The sequence below is a fragment of the Loxodonta africana genome, chromosome 9 (genome assembly GCF_030014295.1).
Source record: "Loxodonta africana isolate mLoxAfr1 chromosome 9, mLoxAfr1.hap2, whole genome shotgun sequence".
Lineage (NCBI taxonomy): Eukaryota > Metazoa > Chordata > Mammalia > Proboscidea > Elephantidae > Loxodonta > Loxodonta africana.
In genome coordinates this window covers 114,477,884-114,503,347 of record NC_087350.1, presented here as the reverse complement: position 1 = coordinate 114,503,347, position 25,464 = coordinate 114,477,884, and the positions used below count along the sequence as shown (strand labels likewise).

Sequence of the window (25,464 nt, the reverse complement as noted above, 5' to 3'; positions counted from 1 at the left end):
CACATCTCAGGTACCTAACACACACAGCCACAGGTCGCCATCACACCTCAGGTACCTAACATACACAGCCACAGGTCACCATCACATCTCAGGTACCTAACACACACAGCCACAGGGTGCCATCACATCTCAGCTACCCAACACACACAGCCACAGGTCACCATTCACATCTCAGGTACCTAACACACGCAGCCACAGGTCACCATTCACATCTCTGGTGTCCATGTCCACAAGTTCTTCAAGGGGTAGACCACCTTACATTTCTCTCCGTCACTGTACCACACCTTGCATATTTAAATTAAAAAACACCCAAACATTTGCAGTAAGATTGACTCTGACTCATGGCGACCCTGTGTGCGTCAGTGGAGGACTGTGCTCCACAGGGTTTTTGATGGCTCAATTTTGGAAGTAGATTGCCAGACCTTTCTTACCAGGCACCTCTGAGTGGACTTGAACCTCCACCCTTTCAGTTCCCAGGGACACCACTTTGTGTATGTTACTGTGTACCACCGAGTTGATTCTGACTTATCTGACCCTACATGACAGAGTAGAACAGCCCTATAGGGTTTTCTGGGTTGTCATCGTTATAGGAGCAGATTGCCAGGTCTTTTTTCCTGTGGAGTGGCTGGTGGGTTTGAACCACTGACCTTTAGATTAGCAGCTGAGTGCTTAACCATTGTACCACCAGGCTCCTTACTTTACATTTAAACCTGTTGCCATCGAGTCAATCCTGACTCATAGTGATGCTATAGGACAGAGCAGGATTGCCCCATAGGGTTTCCAAGGCCGTGATCTTTACCGAAGCAGACTGCCACATCTTCCTCCTGTGGAGTGGCTGGTGGGTTCGAACCTCTGACCTTGTGGTTAGCAGCCGAGAGCTTAACCACTGCACCACCACGAAATACATTGCTATCAGGTGACACAAATAAAAACGGAGACAGAGCAGACCTTCACCACCTTGATGAAGAGATGAACTGATGCTGAGAGAATAATCAGCTGTAGCCGCCTTCCAACAGCAATGCCTCCCCCGTCCTTTACTTTACGGCTGGGCATCTGTGAGCTTGCAGCCATTGCAGACCTCAAAAAAAGCCACAGACTTATCCCCAGGCTTCAGCTGAAACCAGCTGTGTACTTCAGGATTCACTCGGAGCGGAAGGGTCAAAGTAAGCCCGCAGCTTTTCCAGGGTGTGTGTGCCTTTCAGTCATTTCAGTTAGGAGCTCTGGTGGTGCAGTGGTTAAAGTGCTCAGCTGCTAACTGAAAGGTCGGCGGTTTGAACCCACTAGCTGCTCCATGGGATAAAGATGTGGCCATCTGGTCCTTTAAAGATGACAGCCTTGGAAACCCTACGGGGCAGTTCTACTCTGTCCTACAGGGTGGCGATGAGTCGGAATCAACAGCAACTGGGTCAATGGGTAGTTCCTGTTTAGAAGTCCCTGGGTGGTACGAATGGTTAGCAAACTCAGCTGCTGCTAACTGAAAGGCTGGAGGTTCAAGTCTACCCCAGAGTGCCTCAGAAGAAAGGCCTGGGAATCTACATCCAAAAAAAATCAGCCATTGTAAACCCTGTGGAGCACAGTTCTACTCCGACGTACACGGGGTTGCCATGAGCTGGAATCAACAGGTTTTACTTGGTACCTCTTTGAAAGGATAAAGCATAGGATTAAAAGCAACGGTTTCAAACAAGTGCCAAAGGCTCCTAAAGGTGCCAGACAGATTTTAAGTTGTTGGAACAAAAGATTTCCTCAGGACTGAAGCCTTTTTTCCCAAGGTCTGTAACAGATCTTCTAAATCTGTAATTTTTAATTTTTCTGAGGGCCAGCCAATGCTTTTGAGAATCTGATGAAAGTTATGGGCTCTCTCCAAAAAGCCCAAACGCTAAAGGGCTCATGAAAGTATGCACCCCAGGTTCAGACGCCCTGCCCTGAGGCCGTTTATTCCAACAAGATCTCACTATATAGAACTGGGGGCGCTTATTGGGAAGTGCTGGGTGGAGGCAGGAAACCCATTAATTTGGAAAAAGTTCCCCAGGTGAATCCGATGTAAGAGTTACTCTTATGGGATGTTGTTGTTGTTGTTGGGTGCTTTCGAGTCCGACTCACAGCGGCCCCACGTGGTAGAGCATAACTGCCCCGTAGGGGTTTCTAGGCTGTAATCCTTACATGGGCTGCCAGCAGAACGAACAAATCTGTCTTGGAAGAAGTACAGCCAGAATGCTCCGTAGAAGCAAGGATGGCGAGACTTTGTCTCACATACTTTGGACATGTTATCAGGAGGGAGTAGTCCCTGGAGAAGGACATCATGCTTGGTAGAGGGTCAGCAAAAATGAGGAAGACCCTCAACGAGATGGACTGACACAGTGGCTGCAACAAGGGGCTCAAGCATTAACGATTGTGAGGATGGCGCAGGACGGAGCAGTGTTCCGTTCTATCGCACACAGGTCGCTATGAGTCGGAACCGACTTGACGGCACCGAAGAGCAAGAACAATCCTTACGGGAGCAAACTGCCAGGTCTTTCTCCCCAGGAACCACCAGGCGGGTTTGAACCCCCAACCTTTTTGGTTAGCAGCTGAGTGTTTAACCATTGTGCCACCAGGCTCCTTTCTTAAAGGATAATCTGTTGAAAGAGGCCTAAGGAGAGAACTCAAAGCCAATCCTTTCACCTGCACAGGAGGAAACAGAAGCCTAGAACTGGACTCTCTGAAGTGACGAGCAAGCTACCTGTGCAGCTGGTACCTGGGGTCCCGGTACCTGGGGTCCCGGCACCTGACTTCCCTGTCAATATGCCTTCCACTGCATCATACCTTCCTAGACTGAAGTATTCTGGAAACACTTTGTTTTGGGTTATCTCGATGTTCTCAGAGCATTGATTATAAAAACAGGTACTATGCCAAGTAACTGGTGTATGTGAGCTAGAAGACGCTAAGGGGTACTTTGTAGAGACTTTGCACAAGGCTTCCCTTTGGCTCCGGCCTCTGCAAACTTGCTTGTGCAGTTATGGGAATGACTTCAAGTTCCTAAGCCTTTTTAATAAATCCCAGACAGGTGTGAGTGCAAATATGGAAGTTGATTTAAGAAGCAGTTCTTTTGTTTGTATTTAAGGCTGAGAGATGAATTTCCTATAAATCATGGGCCAGGCAGTTAAGTTCCACTGTTATAGATGGTTTTGTTTGTATATGCTCAGAGATGTTTATAAGTTACATATTAATAACTACCAGTCAGTTTATCTAGATTTCTCTCTCTCTTCCTCCTTTCTCTCCAGAAGGGGGGAAGGGGAAAAGAAAAGAAATGCAAACTCACTCCCTAAAGCAAACCAATCCAACTGATTTGCAGTAAAACAAATCTCTGTATATATTTTCTCCATAAGGTTTTTGTGAGAACAGAAAAACTTATTACTTAACTCTTTAATCCTATGAAAGAAAATAGTAAATATATTAAACTCACATTAAAAAAAAAAGCTGCCCTCAAGCCACTTCCAACTCATGGTGACCCCATGTGTTTCAGAGAAGAACTGTGTTCCATAGGGTTTTCAATGGCTGATGTTTCATAACCAGATTGCCAGGCCCTTCTTCTGAGGCACTTCTGGGTAGATTCAGACTGCCAACCTTTCAATTAGGAGCTGAGTGCTTAACCGTTTACACCACCCAGGGCTCCGAAACTCACTTTGCCAGGGGTTCAAAAGCAGTTTTCAGAATGTCATTGGTCACCACCAAATTCCACCTGCATCAATACTATGAAATTGTCCCTTATATTCTGGAAAGATGTCTGTGACACGCTATGTGGAAGTCTACACATGTAGAATATGTAAGGTATGACTCAATCTTCTGTTTAAAAAACGCATGTCTCTATCACAGAGAGCCACACACGTGTATACGTGCGCACACCCAACACAAGCGCGGCTCCGGTGAATGTGTGAAAGAGACTTTTACTTTTTAGTTTATGCTCTTCTGAACTGTTAATCTGCCATGAGCATGTACTTTAGTTACAATTTTTAGAAACTGAATAGCAGAGTTAGGCACTGTGACGCCTTCCCCTGGAGCTGGCACCTGAATTTGGACTTGTAGCCTCCTAGACTGTGAGAGAATCAATTTCTCGTTGTTAAGCCGTCCACTTGTGGTATTTCCGTTACAGCAGCACTAGGTAACTAAGACGATGATGTCGTCTGTAAGTGAGGAGAAAGTGTACTTCAGTCCCCCCTCGGTACAGGAACGCACCTGAGCCTGCATGTGACTGACATTCCATGTTATGTGGGGGCACAGCAATCTTGCTGCTTTCTCACGCTTTCTTCACTCTGCACAGCTCACAGGCATCGCAAATCTCTGCCTAAAACCCTGACGACCTTGAGCTCCTTTAATTTCTAGCTCATCTAACAAACACCAGAAAACAAAAATTTAAAACCGTGAGCAGAGTTCTTAACCTAGTTCCTGCCTCATTAGAACTCTGAAACATAATGACTGAAATAGAAATCTGACGGGAATTACAGAAATACTTTTGTTAAGTCGTATCTGCGTGCCCTGAAAGGGGGCCGCTGCTGTGGTTGAATTGTCATCGTTGTTCGCTGCCGTTGAGTGAGTCCTGACTCATGGCGACCCCATGCACGACAGAACAAACACTCCCCCGTCCTGCACCATCCCCATGACTGGTTCTTGCTTGGACCACTGTGATCCACTGCGTTCCCACTGGCTGATTTTCAGAAGCAGATCACCAGGCCTTTCTTCCTAGTCCATCTCAGTCTGGAAGCTCCGCTGAAACCTGTTCAGCATCACAGCAACACACAAGCCTCCAGAGACAGATGGGTGGTGGCTGCGCACAAGGGGCACTGGCTGGGAATCGAACCTTGGTCTCCCCCACGGCCGGTGAGAATTCCACCATTGAACCACCGGTGCCTCATGACTGAATTAGTGCTACTGAAAATACGTGTTCTCTTGTTCACGGACGCTGTAGGTCTCCTGCATTTTAGCTGATTAATTAGGTGTACATTTGCAGGGTGTGAGCAATGTCAGGCAGGCTGGAAATAGACCAAAAAACCTCGTCACACGGCCAGACAAAATCCCCCCGATCGCCACGTCAGGGTGTGCCACAGATTACTGCGATGTCACAGCTGAACGTTTTTGGCAGGAATGTGAAATAGAAGCCGCGGTCAGGGGAGGCGGGAGGAAGGCTGGGAGGAAAGCGCTTTCAGGATGGTGAGTCCCTGTGCATCTGGGCCTGGAGGTATTTAAGAATTTTATTTTGACGCCAACATCTGACATCATGATTTTGAAAAGGATGTGGAGGCAGACATATTATTAGTTACCTAAGGAAGACTTTGCTGCAGTCTACATGTCATTATAATCCCGTTTATTCTCAGACGGCTCCCCTGTACATTTACTGGACCCCGTGCATTCTCAAAGGCCAGAACCCACACATCAGCTGTCATGGCATTTTTTTCTCCCACGATGAACGATCTGTCCCCCTGCACAGTTACTAAAAACTGATTCGAATTCAGGGTTGAAAGTGGAAACCTAGGAAGATAGAAAAACAGTCTATTTCCATCCACTTTAATCACCACCCTCTCGCACTATAAAGAGAAACAGGCTTGGACATTTTTGGTAATGGCTTACTTACACTTCAGTCTATACTGCGTATTTTCACAGGAGATTAATTTAATGCATGCACGTTACTCGACACATTTGTATTACTTTTTCAGGTAGTGTTTGGTCAGAGTAGAAAGTATGTAATAATTTTTTTCTTTTTGGTAGGTTTTTCATATCTTACGAACAATTTTGCATGTTAACAAAAGAAACCAGACTTGACAAGCTGCTACCACCACGACCAATCACAATAGACATGACTGGTGCTCATGAAGGGCCAGAGATGAACACATGCAGTTCACATAAAACCTCGTGGGGTGGGAGCTATTCACACTTCTGTTGTATGTACAAGGGAAGTATAAAGAAAGTGACCTGGATCGCACTGCTTAGTCAGAGGTGGAGAGCCAAGATTGGAGCCCAGGCGGTCAGGCTCCAGTCCTACGGTGATCTTACGCATCACCAATTGAGACACAGCACAACTGATAACGAGGAAAGTGTAATTTTAGGGAGGCTTGCTAGAAAATATTAACTACATCATAAAACCTTCCCCACTACTCATCTGTCAGTCTGTCATACTGTGGTCGCTTCCATGTTTCTGTTATGCTGGAAGGTATGCCACTAGTATGTGAAATAGCAGCAGGGTCACCCATGTGGATAGATTTCAGTGGAGCTTCCAGACTAAGACTAGGAAGAAAGGCCTGGCATCCCACTTCTGAAAACTTGTCAATGAAAACGCTATGGGTCACAGGAGAACACTGCCTGAGATAGTGCTGGAAGATGAGTCTCTTAGGTTGGAAGGGACTCAAAATACGCAGTGGCTACAACAGTGGACTTGCGCGTACCAGTGATGGTGAAGATGGCGTAGGACTGGGCAGTGTTTCCTTCTGTTGAACATGGGTCGCCATAAGTCAGAGCCGTTTCGACAGCAGCTAACAACAAGGCCAAACCAAACCTGCTGCCGTCAAGTCGATCCCGACTCACAGTGTCCCTATAGGACAGAGAAGGACTGCCTCATAGGGTTTCCAAGGTGGAAAACCTTTACAGAAGCGTACTGCCACATCTTTCTCCCATGGAGTGGCTGGTTAGTTCAAACTGCAGGCCTTTTGGTTGGTGGTCAAGCATTTTAACCACTGCGCCACCAGGGCTCCTTGTACATAGGATAGGCACTTATTATTTTTGTCTTTCTCATCCCTCCCCTTATTCACTGAGATTCCTGTTCACCCCTGCTTGTCTTTTAAATTGAAGCTAATGACTGAGACACTATTAGCTTCAACAACGATAATGGGTACAGCGTAGATTTTTTTTTCAGGCAGTTCTGTGTAACGTGAGCAAGTCAATAACCGGAAGACAAAGAATAAAGCATCACATCGAACCAGCAGGGCAGAAGATCACCTCTCAGCCACCTGGCACTAGCTGACTTTTCTTCTTCCAGCCCCCAACCCTCGGCTAGAGCCTGATGAAGCCCCCAGATAATGAGAATCAGAAGAGTCGCTTACAGATCTTGATTGTTGGTCTTCATTCTACTGGTTACTGCTCTAAAGCTTTCTCCACGGTTCCAAAAAATACTTCCTGACAAAAACCCTTACCTCCTGGAAATATACTGTCCCCACCCTTCCCCACCCCTAGGTGTCACACCGTGCAGCCTACCTGTGGTTTTACCCAGGCTGGTCTTCTGGAAGCCAGAGCTCCTCAGCTCTTCGGTACTTGCCGACTTCATGACGGAATTGATGGACGATAGGGTGCTGATGAGCTGTGAGTTGAGGGAACCAATCTGTGAGTGCGGCTCCCCAAAAGCTTCTGCCAGCTCACTGTAGTTCTCAGCCAGCAGTGTCTGCTGTTCGGCCAGCAGCTTCTGGACTTGCTCGATGTAGTGGTCCAAGCCAGCCACCATTCCTGAGGGAGACCGGGGCTGGGGGTTCTCCCTCAACTCCCCTACAGGCTCATCCCCAACGCCAACGCTCCTCCTGCTGCCCGCCAGCCCCGCGGTCAACTGGGGGGGCCCACAAGCTATGCTCCTCATTCTGAGACCAACCAGATAGTTGTCGTTAATATTTACCTGCCCCACCCCTGAATCTTTGGTCTTCACAGCTGATGGCTTGTCAAACCCAGAACTGCCGGAAAGCAACGTTCCAACACCAATGGACCGCGTCTTGGGGGAGGAGTTGATGTCCCTGACACGGCCTTCTCCTATGGCCACTGTCCGCATCTCCACGGTCTGGGTGCCGGTCTGCTTGTCCGAAGTGCTGAGGACGGTGTTGGTGCAGGATTCTACTAAGGTGACCATCTCAGTGTTGGTGAACTGGTCTACCTGTTCCAAAACCGTACTGGTGTGCTGGCTTGTAGTATGAGGCACCACCATGACGGCAGCTTCCACCTGGCCAACAGCCTCCGTGTTCACACTCCGGGACGTGCACTCTTTCGGTGAGCAGACCGTGACATCTACAGAACAATCTCCACAACCGATAGACCGCACGTCTTTGAGGCTCAAGTTCATCTTGAGGAGTGTCAGGTCGTTCACGGACTCCTCTGTGTTGCTGCCTGTCTCGCAGACACTGATGTCCACACCCACACTCTGGTCACACGTCTCCACAGACCTCCCGGTACATTGATCACGCACTTCCACCCTCTCCTTAACAAGCCACTGATTCATGGGCAGCTCGGGCCCCACGATGGTACTCTTACAATCAGGCTGGCAGGAGACGCCTATGCTGTGTGTTTGCACAGCGGTCCCGACACAAGTGTCCACCAAGTCCACGTGACTGCCCGCCATGTGGTCCCTCGTCTGCACCACGGCCTCCACCATCTTGCTGAAGACAAGAGGCTGGGCCATCATGGCTTTGTCAACTTTTTTCCTCGACCCGGCGGCCTGCAGCTCTTGCTTCAGTTTCGTCATTTCCCGGTCGTGGGTGGTTTCTTTGAGCTGCACCTCCAGGCGGTAGATCTTCTCCTTTAAGGCGTCTATGGTCTGCTGCTGCAGTTCAATTTCTTTGTCAGCCTCCGTGGTAATTCCCAGCATGGCCTCTGTCACGTTGACCCCAGCATTCCTCGTCTCAGCGACTGTCCCGACAGCCACATCCTTCTGGGACCTCGAGCCCCTGTGGTACACAACGATGTCCTCCATGTTCTCGTCGGCACCCACGGCCACAGACCGCCTCTCTTGGGGCCGGCACTCCCCATTCTCCCGGAGCCCTGAGGAGGCCTCATAGCTGCTGTCCTGGATCTTTTGCTCCAGGGCCTGCATGTCTGCCGTGAGCTGCCGGAACTCCTTCAGCCTTTGTGTGCTCTGTTCCATGTTCTCCATCTCTTCCTCCTCGTAGTCAATGTACAGCTCCCCGCGGCTCCTCCGGGCCTGGGAGAGCTGCTCCAGCTGGGAGGCATTCCCAGCACTGTAGGATCGCTTCCGCAGACCGCAGACGTCGTTCTGGGGTGCAGCCCTCTGGCTTTTCAGCTGTGAGGCCAGCTGCCTTTTCTCCTCTTGCAAGACGGAGATCTTGACCTGGAGCACAGGGATGGTTCGCACCTGCTCCTCCAGCTCCTTCAGGCGTTTCAGGGCGATGGCCATCTGCTCCCGAATGTGCTGCAGGTGCATGGGGCTCACGTTGGTCACCGGTGTGGAGACCCCCGAGCTCAGTGGGCTGTGGCGGATGGAGCCTCCCATGGAGGAGGTAGCAGGGGCAGCTGGGGCATAGCTGCTGTAATCCCCGTTGCCTTGAAACCCATTCTGAAGCTGGTGCATGGCAGGATTGTAATTTCCCGAACCCACATAGGAGGGGAGGGAGCTTGTGGAGCCCGTGCCCCCAAAACTGGCCAGCCTGGGCCTTCGGAACTCCCCTGGTGCCACCTGCATGGTGACTCTCTCCTGCTCGAGTCTTCTCCGGGTCTCCATCAGTGTCTTGGTGACATGAAGGTTGTGCTTTGGAAGTTGGGGTGAGGGAGGTGGCAGCTGTCGACTTTCTGGGATGGTAAGGAAGGTGGGAGAGGTCTCCAGAGGAGCGGGTGGCCTTGGGATTGGAGTTGACGTCACTTGGCTTCTGGCCAGGAGAAAGCTGGGGCACTGCTTGCTGTCGTCACTGTTGGAGGAGGAGAGGGATTCGGTGGAGGTCCACACACCTTGGTGACCAGGCGTGGCCCTGGACTCTGAGCATGGCACCGATGGCTTGCGTCTCTTCTGGATGTTCAGTTTCTTGATGGTGTTTCCCTTCTGTATGTCGTCCACATATTTGAGGAAGTCTAAGTCTAGCTGATAACCATAGGGGGTCTCCACAAAGTAAGGGTCTTTCTGTTCCTTGCCATGGTCTCCATTCAGGACATCATCTGCTTTTCCTGAGAAAGAGAGAGAGAGGGGAGAATATTATAACACCATGTGATAGACACAGTGGTAAACACGAACATTTGTGCATGGCGCAGTATGGCAAGCTGGCCATACTGACAGACCTATGTTCTCATCCTGGATCTACAGAGTGTACAGCTGGGTGAGAGAGTTAATAATCCCCTCTGAACTTCAGCTTCTTGCTACGTAAAAATGCAGAATCCAAGTACTTAACTCATAAAGTTGTTAATGCAATGATACAGTGATTTTAAAGAGCCAAACATACCATAAGTCTTTATTAAATAGTTCAATTTTTTTAAAGCATGCATTAAAAAAACACCTGAAAGCATTTTCAAATACTTTTGTCCTCTGCAGTCCCTTGAACACGGACAGTAGATGTTAAGATTCCTATTTTACAAAGTGTAACCTGAGCGCAAAAATTTAAGTCTTAGAATAACAGAGCAAGTCAGACGCAGATCCACGAAACCTGGGAGGAGAGTTCTCCCGCCTCCAGCTCTTTCTAAACAGCAGCCAAGCGCCCCCTAGTGCCTGACCGCAAGATCACAATTTGCCGTCACACCTTCCTTGCTGAGAAAGCCGGTGACACAGAGAACCCTGAATGATTAACTCTGGCAGCGGGAGTGTCAGAACACAGCCAGAGGACAGGCTTCAATTCTATTTGTGTCGTCCATTTCTCCATTTATCTCCCTGTCTAAAAACAGCCACAACCAAAAACCTCACCCAACTCGAAAAAAAGGTCGTCTCCACTTTGACTTACTTGGACAAAACATTCAGGATCCCAAGAACCTACCTTGTTTTGTATTCAGGAAGAATCCAAACAGATGCAAAGGAGAATGAAAGCAAGGGGCCAACCTGAACTCTGACCACTGGGTATGTGGCATTTGGTAAACGCTACTTCTGGCTAAAGCAAACACTTACACAAAGGGAACACAAGAACTTTTCATAACCCAGACCTTGCTGCTGACCTGAGCTATGCCTTCCAAAACTTAAAAGCAAGGTTTTTTTTTTTTTGTTGTTGTTGAAACTGTAGGATCAAATAATGTGTTTTCCTAGAGTCAAATCAACAAGCTTTACATTTTTTAGAGCTCAGGAAAGGACATAAAAGCAACTAGAGAAAAGGTAAGTCACCTGTACCCCTCCTCCCTTATCCTAAGTATACAAACCCATCTGATTGCTGCCAAGGTCGTGAGTTTCCTGCCTGCCCTCCCAGCCTCCAACACTGCTGAAGAGTTACACCTGACAGTGCCAATACTCGGAATAAATTTTAGGACTCTCGCCTCCATTCAATCACTTTCCTCTTATGCTGCAACAAAAAGCACGAGAAGATCCCCAGGCAGGGGAATAAAAGGGTTATATACTCATTTTGCCTGCATTTAAAACATTATTAAATTGCTCTAAAAAAAAAACAAAAAACTCATTGCCATCGCGTCAATTCTGACTCATTGTGACCCTAAAGAACAGAGTAAAGCTGCCCCATAGGGTTTCCAAGGAGCAGCTGGTGGATTCAAACTGCCGACCTTTTGGTTAGCAGCCAAGCTCTTAACCACTACGCCACCAGGGCAAAAAAAACAAAAAAAAAAATGCCTTAGCAGCAAGAAATTAAGCGCTAGATTTCAATTCTAAATGATGTGGAAATAGAACTCTATTTGCAAGATGCACTCGGCACCTACAGTTTTCTAGCCTAAGAATGAGTGCGCCCTGCCGGAGTGCCTGGCCAGCTCAAGCTAATGAAGGTCGTCTTTCCTTCTCTCTTTTTTTAAAGTTTTCAGCTCCACACGGAGAACACGCTCACTCAAAATATGCAACCAGACCTGTTTCCAAGGCTGTCTGGAATTCCATACCAAAGAGAAACTGCAGACTCGGGTGTCAGACAGAGGCAGAAAGCTCTCGGGGGCCATGGGCCTTCCTTGTGAGCCCGCGAGTCTACAGTAGACCCCTCCGGATCCAGCCAGGTCTCTGGAGTACAGAGGCCGCCACGCTCACAGCCCTTCCTCCCGGCCCTCTCCCGGGCCACGGGGGAATTCGGGCCGTGGTGCTGAGGCCCTGTGACCACCCACTCGCCCCACTCACTCGCCCGCCCGCTTGCGCACCTACCAGGAGCCCGAGGCCCGGGCGCCCTGCTGCACTGCACCCTGCGAGCTTGCCGCACCAGGGCTCGGCCTCCGATGCCCGCGTTCCTCACCCCATAAGGAGAGGAGGTTCAACATTCGTGTCAGCTTAGGCAGGCCATGCACACACACCATAGGCCGAGCGTTCACCAATGGAGTCCCGCTGCGGCTTGGGTTACACCACCCCGGGCACAGTCAGCTGTTCAGCATTCCCTGTTTGCTTAATGAAAACAGGAAGCCGGGCTCTTTTGAAAACGCGTGTGCTCCAGCTCGATGTTGCCAGGAGTAAAAATAAGGCCAGCAATTTAAACACTCTTTTTACAGAGGGGCCCTGTCTCTCTGGTACCAGTCACTTCTTCATGAAAGACTTTGTGTTCTCGTGTGGAACGCTAAGCGGCCTCAGCCCTCCGTCACCTTAGGAAGCCCAGAGGCACAATTGGCCCCAGTGTTCTTGCAGGTTCTGAAAAGGGCCTGGCAGGGCCCACTGGTCTAGAGCACCTGACCGAATCTTCTCAACATGGCTCCTAACAAGTAATTATCCTGTAGGGTTAACCTTGACTGAGCTTTACCTCTGGTCAAAGTTTTCTTTTAATCTTAAAAACCAAAACAAAACAAACGACCAAACAAGAAACCTTTTCTACTTCCAGTTACTTTAAAAAAAAAAAAAAAAAAAGGGTGCCATGTTCAGAACCATTTAATGAAGAAAAAAAGTCACTCAGCATCTCAACACCTAGTGCCACATGTTAATATTCTGGTATAAATCCCTTGGCGTTTTTTTTATGTATTTCTTAACACAGCTGCTTCTCCCACTTAACACTATAGTTTAAGCATTTTCTATAGGAAAGGTTTTTGTTTCTCTTTTTCCCTTCAAAAAATGTTTCAAAAATGAAATGAACTGATAAAATTTCAGGATTTAGGACATGACAAAACACATCACACTTTACAGCCAAAATTAACTGGCCCCTCTTAGTTATTTCTGAAGTTCAACACAGAAGTCACAGGAAGTTTGGGTTCTGCTGAATTATCCCCAAATGAACTTTGGACTTTTAAAAGCTGGGCATCAGTAGAGGTTTGAATTTAACCATGTTAAAAAAAAGGCTTTATTATTTCCTAACACTGCTTGGCCCAGATCCATCTGAGCCTGGCTGAGGTTCACTGAACCCCGAGTTATAAACCAGGCTACCCTGAGTATCAGTCTCCAGGAGCACAAAGAGGAAGATGTGCTGTCAAGGTGTAAGCTTTACAAACAAGCGTCTGTGGTATAAATTATTCTACAACTAAAAATACATCCACTGCCATTATTATTTTTTATCTCCTGCTTTCTAGGGTACCTTTACAGACACTGACATAAATATGGCACTTAGGGGGGCTGCACTTATTTTCCAGTTGTTTCCTATATGTCTCCCTGGGCTTGAATAAAAGCAGCTTGAGAGCTAAAAGTCGAGTTTAAAATTCCCTTCATTGCTCTGCCCGCCACATACCAATTCACAAGATACTGGGAACAACGTAGATGTTTAGAAATGTTTACTGAAGGAATAAACACTTGAGTGTACGATACAATAAACTTTGAAAAAAATCTCAGTGCTCTGTAGACACAAGTTGCTTGTTCCATGTTAGTGTTAGGACATTTCTTGTGTAATACCTTCTCAGTAGTTATCTTTAGGTAGAGAAATTACGGGTGGTTTTCATTTTGTTCTTTGTATTTTATAAAATTTTACAACCCACGGGTATTAGTTTTCAAAAAATATGACTACAAGAAGTCACTGTCTGGAAAGCAAGAGCATTATTGAAGTAAGATCTGAGAGAGTTAATTTGGGAGGGGGGGAAACGGAGGCAGTTGTGGCAAAAATGGCTAGACGGTCCTCAATAATCATCCTCCCATTCTTTGATACCAATATGTGAGAAACCAGTTGCTGCGGACTCAGTTCTGCCTCATGGTGACCCCACGTGTGTCAGAGTAGAACTGTGCTCCACAGGGTTGTCAATGGCTGATTTTTCAGAAGTAGATGGCCAGGGTTTTTTTCAGAGGCATCGTGGGGTGGACTTGAACCTCTAACCTTTTAGCTAGCAGGTGAGTATGTTAACTGTTGGCTCCACTCAGTGACTCCTCCATGCTAACAGAATCCCCTATTTTCATCTGGGCAAACAGAAAGGCTTTATTTCCCCAGCTTCCTTTTTTTTTTTTTTTAGCAGGGTCATAACTAAGAACATGTCATGTAGCTACTCCCAGGAGTATTAAGTCCTTAACTCTTTAGTTACTATTGGATGAACGGTGTACCAGCCACTTTTTATGCCTCTGGACCTCAGAGGTAAAGGCCTTATTCTGGTTCTAATGCTTTCAGCATCAAGGTGTGTCCCTTTTGAAATGCGTGAAGCGCAGCAGACCCGAGTTGGAGCCTCACTGTTGTGTAGGTTGAGTATTCTATTAGGTGGTGCTTCCTGGATGTGTTAGCTTTGTAAACTTTTGCCTTTTTTCCTTTATTTCTGTGAGATAAGGCTTGCAAGCATAATTGTGGCTTTCCTGTGTGATAGTTAGGGAGCCCTGGTGGGTTTGTTTTGGTTTTTCTGTGTCAGATTTGGAAAACCGGAGGCTCCCCGTGTAACCTAATGGAAAGGCGCCCGTAATAAATTCTCTGTTTAGTTCTTATTGGTATATTGTCATATCACAGATCGGTGGTGCCAGAATGCCACTCGCCTCTCTGGTGGCTTGTATTACCAGATCATATTTCTCAAAATCTGTATTACTAACCAAAAATTTAAACACAATTAGCAAGCATGCATTTCAATACTGAAAACCCATGCCATCAAAATTAAAATAAAAATTTGGTAATGAAGGAATAGCTATCTGACCTTCATTCTTCCTTCTTTCCTGCTGCCTGGAATGCAGATGTGATGAATGGAACACTAGCTGCTATCTTGGACCACGAGGTCACAGGGCACCTGGTCTCTAAGGGCGTCATGGATCAAAACTTCCAAACCGTTCCTGGAGGGGCTCCCTTTATGCTTCTACACGAAAGTGGAATAAACCTCTATTCTGCTTTAGCTATTGTTTGTTCTGGGTCTCTGCTACTTGCAGCTAAACTGTATTCTAATGGGTACAAGTCTCCTCCACAACCCCTTCTCCTCCTCAAAAAATTAAGATTAGATCTTGAACAGAAGAAATACTAAATGATGAAGCAGGAAGATACTACAATCAAAATTTTTCACAACAAAAAACTGGTAGTTTCAAGAATAACTAAGGAGGTATAATAAAACAAAACAAAACAAAACAAATTGCTGTCAGGTTGATTCTGACTCATAGCGACCCTACAGGCCAGAGTAGAACTGCACCATAGGGTTTCCAAGGAGCGGCTTAGTGGATTCGACCTATCAACCTTTTGGTTAGTAGCCGAGTGCATAACCACTGTGCCACCAGGACTCCAAGGAAGTATAACAGCAACAGTTTAAAAAAATCTCTTAAGTGGGACCATGGTCTCGGGGAACATCTAGCTCAATTGGCATAACAGAGTTTATAAAGAATATGTTCTACATTCTACTTTGGTGAGTAGCGTCTGGGGTCTTAAGAGCCTGTGAGCAGCCATCTAGGATACTCCACTGGTCTCACCCCTTCTGGAGCAAGGAAGAATGAAGGAAACTAAAGACACAAGGGAAAGATTAGTCCAAAGGACTAACGGACCACATCTACCACAGCCTCCACCAGACTGAGTCCAGTACAATTAGATGGTGCCCTGCTACCACCACTGACTGTTCTGACAGGGATCACAACAGAGGGTCCCAGACAGAACTGGAGAAAAATGTAGAACAAAATTCTAACTCAAAAAGAAAGACCAGACTTGCTGGCCTGACAGTGACCAGAGAAACCCTGAGAGTATGGCCCCCGGACACCCTTTCGGCTCAGTAATGAGGTCACTCCTGAGGTTCACCCTTCAGTGGAAGGTTCAACACGCCCATGGAACAAAGCAAGACTAAAGGGGCACACCAGCGCTGGGGCAGGGACTGGAAGGCAGGAGGGAACAGGAAAGCTGGTAATAGGGAACCCAGGGTTGAGAAGGGAGAGTGTTGACATGTCGTGGGGTTGTTAACCAATGTCATAAAACAATGTGTGTATTGTTTGATGAGAAACCAGTTTGTTCTGTAAACCTTCATCTAAAGTACAATTAAAAAAAAAACTCTAAGTGGGTGATAAGGAGAATCCTGACTACCCAAAAGGCCTTGTCTGAGCAATGCAGCCATGCCTGCTGTCCCACAGTCAAAAACCACTGGCCGTATCTGCAACTGGAATCTTGAAAGGAACAGCTTTCCAACGAAACATCCGGGACTTGAGGGCTGTCCCTGGTGTTTACAAGAATCATCTCACTGTCTGGACGGTCAGTGGTGGGACCGCTCCTGGCACCACCTATGCCTTCATTATGTAGCATTTACAGAGGGCTTGATAAGCTGTAGAAAACGGTCCTCTTCAGGGGAAGGAGGAGGAGGAAGAATTTATAAGGAAGAAAACGAGCAGACAGAGTCTAGCTGGGAGACACATGCCCAACAGTCTAAGCCTAACACAAATTGAGAGGGGTCACAAAGGCGTATTATCAAACAGGAACAGTGTGGCAGTATGTGACCAGTGAGTAGACAGACGGAGTTCACCACGGGCAAGTTTCTGAAGAAGATGAGCTTGAAGACAGGGTGAGTGACCATTCGGTGAAGGGGAAGGAGGGCTTGGCGGGGAGGAGCCGGGATGGATGCTGTCCGTGCAGCCCAACGTCCCGAAATGATTTGTGTATAAACTTTGGAATGAGTAATTTGCTCGATAAACTTCCACCTAAAGCACAGTAAAATTAAATTTAAAAAGAAGAAAAAAGAATGTGCTCACCAGGAAATGGAAGGTAAACGGCTGGAAACTAGTCTGGGAGTACTAACCTGCTAGCAGTGGTTCTCAACCTGGGTAGAATTCGCCACAAAGGGGACATTTGGCAATGTCTGGAGATATTTTTTGGTTGTCACGATTGGGGGCGTGGGGTGCTCCTGGCATCTAGTGGATGGAGGCCATGGACGGTGCCCAACAGCCTACAATGCAGAGGATGGCCGCCCCGACAAAGATTATCTGACCCCAAATGTCAACAGCAACTCTGCGCTAGAGACAGCGTGCAGAAGAAACCATTCACATCCAGTCACTGAGACTCTGGCCACTAAGCTGTGGTCTTCAGGTCTTCCAATTCTCAGTGTACCAATACATCGTGCTCATGGACAGGCTGATAAAACGCCACTTTTTCATGCGCAAGCACGGGGTACTATTTTTTTTTTCCATTTAATTTAAATGTATTACGGAGGTGGCATTACTAATTAGTGGGAAAGTATACGCTAGTAAATCAATGGTACTGGGACAACTGGTTACACATGTGAAAAAAATAAAATTGTTTCTCTACCTCAATTTATGTTTAATTAAAAAAATTTTGTGATAAAATAATGGGGTGTGTCTTTACTGCCGGGCACTGAGTACTTTTCTAGGTACTCGACTGTGTGAGCTGTGAGCAAAAAGCCCTGGAGGTTTCTAAAATGCTGTGCCCTGGTGGCCTTTTAAGTGGACAGAATGTTGACATGCTGACTTCTTTGTTCTGGTTTCACTGCTCACTTGAGGCCCAATTACTGACTAATGGTGCCATGAAAAATAATTGTTCCCAGGCGCCACAACTTTCACACACTGTTGATGAGGTTTTCTTCTTCTACCCAGGGATTCAGTCAATTTGAACCAGTTCAGTTATGGCAGACGAAGCAAAATTGGAACAGACCTGAATTTTAAAAATGTGGGTGAAGTAGAACGATAACAGGAACAGGAAAAATTACAGGTTGAAGCCTTGGAATAGAAGACTCGGAAGAGGTATAGTGAGCCCTTTCAGAAGCCTGAGGTGTGAGACTGGATTATTGCCAGGACTGTGGAGCAGGACACACGTGCAAAGTGGTGAGGTCAGCTGCCATCCTTGAGCAGGGCACCGCTGTTTCTGAACCTGCCAGTGAAGAGGTTTGGTGGCCATGCAACGTGCACGGTGCCCTTGTTTTCTAAGAGGGAGATTAAGTTTCCAGCAGGGCTTCCACCCATAATTTTTCCCATTCTGGATATTGTTTGGAAACCCTGGTGGCGTAGTGGTTAGGTGCTATGGCTGCTAACCCAAAGGTCAGCAGGTCGAATACGCCAGGCACTCCTTGGAAACACTATGGGGCAGTTCTACTCTGTCCTATAGGGTTGCTATGAGTTGGAACTGACTCGATGGCAGTGGGTTTGGTTTGGTTTGGGTTGGATGTTGTTCTGGTTTATACACATTTTAAAAATTTGGGTCCATTCGGGTCTTGTTTTGTCAGCCATGACTGAACCAGGCAGAACCTGCATTCTACCTGACTGTTGAAAGCAAAGAATTCCGCTAATTCCCATTAACGTATCGTCTCTTCTCACGTGAAGCACAGAGATTTTGCTGAGAGAGCTGAATCAGGCCCAGAGAAGCACATAGTTATTACAGATTCCCACAGGTAAAGCTGCAGTGTGCACGCATCCTGCTGTTTGAGGTAGTCAGAAAGATTCCACCTCAGCAAAGACCTCGAGGCAGGAAAGAAAACGAGAGACAATTCTCATGGCATTAATTACCCAGAGCATAAAAGTAATTGAGTGAGCAAACCAGCCTTCCCAGGCATGCGACAGTGGGATAAAGAAGGCAGGGCAGTGGAACAGCATCCTTCTAAACAGGTTGAACGGGAAGATTCTCCTGAGGACTGTCAGCGTTAAGCTCCTTTATCTTCCAGGACCTTCCCTGTTCCAAATCTGAGAAAATACCATTTGCTTTAGAATACTCCATAAAAAAAGAATAAAAAACCATAGTAACTGAAAAAGGACAATAATGTAGGTGTTCTTCACTGTTTGTTTTTTTTTTTAATGTATGGCATGTGATTTTATTTTGTTCCTGCATTTACTGAGGAGTTATTTTAACACCTGCTCGTCTTCCCTCCCAGCTAACACATCCATTCATTTATCAGCACAGGATGGGCGCCTGCCAGGAGCTAGGCTCTGTTCTATGAAGACTGAAATAATATGCAGGTGGTACAAATAGTTAAGGCACTCAGCTGCTAAATGAAAGGTTGGAGGTTTGAGTCCACCCAGAGGCACCTTGGAAGAAAGGCCTGGCAATCGAGTTCCAAAAGATCACAGCTGTTAAAAATCCTATGGAGCACAGTTCTACTCTGGCACACATGGGGTCACCACGAGTTGCCAAAACTCAACTTGATGACAACTAGCTTGGTTTTGGTTTTAGGAAGCCTGAATCCCTGTACCACCGACCTCAATTCCACCAAGACTTTTCAGGTGTGGCTGCATGAATGCTTCATGTGAATAAAACAATAACACTGAAGAAAGCAAACATGTATACCTGGAGTTCAAAAGAAACAACAGGCAACTGCCGTGTCACAGGTAGCATAACCGTGCGGTTTTACAGGCTCGGTTGGTTTCCACAGCCAAGTTACAATGTGGTGGTGTTTCTCACATCTGTAACTCCTTTTGGCTCCTCCTCGTTAATCTTTAGACCTTCTCTGACAGCTGTATCCACTGTCTTCATCTGCCCCCAAGGATGTGAGCCTGTTCACAGTCTCTAGCTCTTCCGCTGTCTCTCATCGCTACCCCTTTCTGTACTAGCTCCATATTCCAAGTCTAACCAGTCCCACACCCCGTGAAGGGAATGGTGACCTAGGGAGGGTGCAACTGTCAGACCGAAAGGCGGATGTGTCCTTTCACTCAGTAAATAGTTATTAAGCACCTACCATGCGCCAAACACCGCTCGGAGTGAAGCAAGACGGATACAGAGCCTGTCTAGGTGGGACTTATAAACTACAGAAGACAGGCAAGTGATCTCACAGAGAAATAAATAACTGATAATTGCTATGATACCATAACAACGATTTTAAGGATGGCGCAGGACTGGGCAGTGTTTCTGTCTGTGGTATATAGGGTCACTATGAATCAGAACCAACCTGATGGCACCTAACAACAACAACAACAACTGCTATGGAAGTAAAACACAGCAGGTATGTTAGGGTACCCATGGCAACCCAACATGTGCACAGAACTGCGTTCCATAGAGTTTGCAAGACTGTGACCTTTTGGAAGCGGATCGCCAGGCCTGGCTTCTAGTGCAACCCTGGGTGGTTTCAAACCACCAACCTTTTGGCTAGTAGCTGAGCTGCAATCCACTCCAACAGCAACTAGAACAACACATGAGAGCTGGGTGGAGGACCCTGTTCCAGCTGGGGGCAGGGAGTCCATACCAGGGAGTGGTATTTGAAGAGTCCACCAGGTAGAGTGTGTGTGGGGAGAGGGTAAGGGGGTAGGGGGTGAATCTTGGGAGAAGGGGATGTGCAAAGTTCGGGGCAGAGGAAACAGCATATGCAAAGCCTGTCCCTTCTCAGAACTGAGAGGTGCCTCTGCCTGATAAAGAATCAACCCCAATCAAGCAGGGCCTGGGATCCTTCATAGGGTTTTGGGGGGTTATGTACAATGGGAAGGAACTGAAGGGTTTTAAACAGGAAACAACAAGCCCCGATGGCGCAGTGGTTAAGCACTCGGCTGCTAACCAGAAGGCTGGTGGTTCAAACCCAGCAGCCACCCTGGTGGAAAGATGTGGCAGTCTGCTTCCGGAAAAGATACAGCCTAGGAACCCATGGGGCAGTTCTACTCTGTTCCAGAGCATCGTCGCTATGAGCCGGAATCAACTGTATTGGCAAGAGTTTTCTTTTTTTTTTTTTTGTTTTAAGCAGGGAACAAAGCAATCCGATTTGCATTTTAATAAGATTGCTCTGGCTAGGTGCTAGAACACATATGAAATTCTCTCCTAAGTCCTCCGTTGGGTTTTCTATGGATTTTCAAGTCTCATGAATCTTTCTCTTGGTAGCACAAATTCCTTCGCACCGTGAGAGTTTTGTTTACTCATTTAGACACTAAGAACTTGGAGCTTGTCAGTACTTTGGCTGTCCTCTCCCCCAGTACTGAGGAGGACATGAGAAAGCCTGGCCACTCTGTTTCTCGGCTCCCTGGGGGCTAAGCTTGAGACTCCTGGGCTCGCCCTCCAGTGCTCCTTCCATCACCTCGTTCTGCTGTTTAAAAACAAAACGTGTTTCTTTAAACCCATGGATGACTCAATGCAGAGAAACACTATGGGATTTCCTTTTCTGGAGGTCATTACAATAGGGGAACCTAAGCTGGGACGATGTGGTATGAGTGACGGCAGGAAGGAAGGACGGGGGACATCTGGGGAATTCGGCTCCAATTCAGCATGTCAAGATGCGAGAGCAGACTTGCTCTGTATTTGAAAAGGAGGAAAAAATTTTGGGACTAAATATACAGATAGCTGCCGTCGAGTCAGCTCCAATTCACAGCGACCCCATGTACAACAGAATGAAACGCTGCCCAGTCCTGCACTATCGTCAGGACTGCTGGTATGCTCAAGTAGATCACTGCTGCTACTATGCCATCCATGTCACCGAGGGTCCCTCCACTTCAGCCAACATGATGTCCTCCTCTAGTGTCTGATTTCTACTGATAACGTGTCCAAAGCAAGCAAGCGGGACAATATCCCATTGTGATCCATGTGGTTTTCATTGGTTAATTTTTGGAAATAGGTTGCCAAGTCTTTCTTCTTTGTCTGTCTTAGTCTGGAAGCTTCGCTGAAACCTGTCCACCACGGGTGACCCTGCTGGTATTGAAATACCATTGGCATAGCTTCCAGCATCACAGCAACACACAAGCCACCACAGTACAACAGACTGGCAGACAGGGGGTGGAAGGTGAGAATAGTGGGGGCTAAAAATGTGGGGCAAAGACCATCCTACTTTTGTTTCCCACCATAAGGCCAGGATTTGAGGTGTCTGTGATACTTCTTCAAAATCAAGTGAGTTTGAGACGATCTTGAGATTTGTTCTCAAGATTTCTGCTTCCTAGAAGGAGTCAGAAGATGCTGGCTGGGCCCTGGAGGGGATGTGCCTGTGTATGTGTGTATGCACGTGCACATGTATGGGAACACGTGTATGTGCGCACATGTGTGTACCTGTGTGTGTACCTGTGTGTGCATGCCTGTCTGTATGTGTACACATGTGCCTGTGTATACGTACCTGTGTATGTGTACACATGTACACGTACACGTGTATGTGCCTGTGTTTTGTGTTCACGCATATGTGTGCACCTGTGTGTGCCTGCATATGTGTGCACACGTGTGCCTTTTGTATGCGTGCACATGTATGTGTGCATGTACACACGTATGTGTGCATGCATATCAGGGCTGGGAGAGGGAAGCTCTAGGCCAGCAACAATTATGCCTGGAGAAGCTCTCAATGCTAAAGGTAAAAGAAAACAAAAGCAACCGTACAAACATTCCTCAGCCTTTAAAAGTATACTATGATCAAGTGAAAATACTTTCCTCTCAAAATAAGAAGACGAAGTTACCTGCTGATTTTTCTGAACAATCTCATTTCTGTGCTTCTGATGAAGTCCCCACAGCAGAGGACTCTAACATGCCTTGCAGAGGCAGCGCCTTACAGAACCACGGAGCAGAGCCGTGGCCACCATCCAGGTCTGCCTGAACTGCGGTGGGGGTAGTATCATAAAACAAACTGGAGTCCCTGGGTGGTGCAAATGGCCAATGCACTCACTGCTAACTGAAAGGCTGGAGGTTCAAATCCACCCAGAGACACCTTGGAAGAAAGGCCTGGTGATCTGCTTTCAAAAGGTCACAGCCGTTAAAAACGCAATGGAGCCTGGTTTTACTCTGACAGACGTGGTGTTGCCAAGAGTCCAGGTTATCATAAAATAAGAACAGGAGTTGTGACTGTTTCCTCACTGGCGGTCAAGCGGTGGGCAACAGGGGCTTGGAATCGCACAATGCGCCAGCCAGGTCCAGGTTTGCATGTGTAAAATGAGGGTGTTGGTAGGACTCGACTTCCAAAGGTCGCTTCCAGCCTATGCTTCTTTGACTGTATTTTACACAAAATTTCATAATATTGTCTGCCACGTGAGCAAGCGAAGAAAGAAGCCCAGTGCGGCAATGTGAGCTCAGATGTGCTCTGGCAAACAGTACCCCGTGCCTTGCCCTCTGCTTGTCCCATTTGGCAGCACCTTCCCAGGTACAGCTTAACACCTGGCACAACTGGCAAAAATAAAGGTGCTGCTGAGTCGACTCTGACTCATGGTGGCCCCTGTGTGTCAAGAGTAGAACTGTACTCCATAGGGTTTTCAATGGCTGATTTTTCAGAAGTAGATCACCAGGTCTTTCTTCCAAGGCGCCTCTGGGTGGACTCGAACCACCAGCTAACCTTTCAGTTAGCCGCCCAGTATGTTAAGTGTTTGTATCACCCAAGGGCTCCTGGCCCAACCTGACCATCCTTAAAGGCAGTTTCCCTCCAACTGTATCTGCAGCTCTAGTGTGGGTGTGTCTCAAGAGCCCAGAAGCCAGAAGCCAGCTGCAGGTGAGGACTGAGGGGGAAGAACGTGGAAAGGGTGATTGTTCTGGGAGTGGGGTGGGCTATGTCTTAGTAAAGGGCACATTGTGTTAAGAAGGCACGTGATGGACACAGAGGCCTTGCGGGTTACAATGGCCCCCTTCTCCAGCTCTCAGCCCTGACTGCAAGCCGCGGTAACTCTTCACCACAAAAGAACCTGTCTCGAAATAGCCAAGATCCTCAGGCTCTGTACTACTTGCTCTTCAGCAACCTAGGGCATGCTGCTATTCCCAAAGTCCACTGCCTAACTCACAGAATGACTGCTGAAACGCAGCCCGAATTTGTTGTGTGTGTACACGAGAGAACCACCTTGGGGACTTCATGCTGTTTCCCCAAACTTTCTCCAAAAACAGCATGCCTAGGAAACGTACGCGTTCAAAGAGCAATTTTGTGAACAGTAAGAAAGTGGGATGAGCTAGGACTTTGGGACAGAAAGGGCTTTTCTAACAAAACAGTACAATTTTTGTTTTTTTTGGCGGGGGGTAGCTATAATATTCATAGGAAGCCCAGCCCTTATTTTGCTTTGTAGTATTTATATAAGAAAAAGTAACCAGCTCGAAGGCATACTGAGCAGCTCCCCTCTAGAAGAACAGATGAAAACAAACGGCCAGAGATGGATTTAGCAACCAGAAAGGGCATTCTGGAATGTAAGTATGCCATAAACTCAAAACACGAAGCTTAGCATATAGGTACAACCTCTCACTCCTACGACAATGACATCTTTATGCTAAAGCTAAATTTTCACTGACCCAAAGTCACGTCCCGAGTTTAGGCTCCCCAGCTTGTAATAGAAGTAAATATTTTTCATTCCACAGAGCTTGAGTTTCTGTCTCACCCACCCGCTGCCCACGTGTCCCGCCCTCCCCTCTCTTTCTTTTTTAGGTTTTCTTACCTACTCAGAAACAAAATAACTGTGATTTTCAGCAAGCAGGAAACTTAGCTCCAGGCTTGCTTTCCTGGGCATTAGAGAGACTGCACACAGGAGCAGGCAAAGCGCCCAGGAGCTGTTGCGGAGAATTTATTTATACCCATCTGGAATTTCCTGACCAACCAACAGCCTGCTGGCCATGGGGTTTCATTCCAGCGCTCTCGGCGTCCATCCGTGAGACAGCAAAAACAACCAAGGAACCAAACTACCAGCAAGAATCTTAAAAATGAAGCACCAAACGCATACCTCGTTCATCCCCTTTTAGTTATTCTTTGAAGAAACTATCCGCACACTCTTTAGACCCATGATACACGAACCCCGAAATGCAGTTGTAAACTTGCTCGTTCCAGGAAGAACTGAGATGGGAAGGCAGCAAACGTTCCCTCCTGCTTCCCGCTGGCTTATGTGAGAATGGCCCCGTTAGAATCACAGCCGGTTTATGAAGGAAATGATTCAGTCTTAACGCCTAACCCAGGCTGGGCCGGAGACGCACAGTTCCTTTTCTTGGTTTATTCTTATTTAATGCAACATGTAACCTGAAGGCTAAAAACACTCACCACTTGTCAACCACAAACCCAAACCTTTCTTTTTCCCCTTGTTCCCTTAAACATTTCATCCAAATTGGATCAGGTGACTTTCAGACAAAGAATGAGTTCCCCAGACAAGTGCATTCTGTTTTGGGTGACAGTATCTTGGAGCAACTTTTTGTTTCTGTTTTTAAAAATTAGTAAGAAGCATATGTCCTTCTGAGGGTTTAAATTTGTCACCAAAAAAAAAAGCAAAGTTATTTTTAACCCTTTCTTCACCTCTGTTTGAATAGATTGGGTCACTTAGCCATAGAAGAACAGGATTTACTGGCCTCCTCACAGGGCAAACAAGCAAAGCCAGTTTAAACAATAACACAGAGGTCATCAGCAATTAGGAGGACTCTCAAAAGGTGGCTTTGTAAGATTCAAACCAGGGGAGAGCTAGGTGGAGACAGCTGAGTTTCACAAGGAGCTAGTGGATTTGTC

At 47.1% G+C, this 25,464-nt stretch overlaps 1 protein-coding gene across 5 annotated transcripts in view; it reads right to left on the bottom strand.

Moving 5' to 3' along the window:
- Nucleotides 1-25,464, bottom strand: part of KANK1 (KN motif and ankyrin repeat domains 1) — a 241,652-nt gene that overhangs the window by 29,493 nt on the left and 186,695 nt on the right. For 4 of the 5 annotated variants that reach the window (XM_010600008.3, XM_064290569.1, XM_064290568.1 and 1 more), the window contains one exon: nt 7,219-9,894. In XM_010600008.3, coding sequence (XP_010598310.2) covers nt 7,219-9,894 — 2,676 coding nt within the window. Of the gene's footprint in view, nt 1-7,218; nt 9,895-11,995; nt 12,098-25,464 lie in introns of those variants that run through there. The other variant, XM_010600015.3, reaches the window with a different exon arrangement.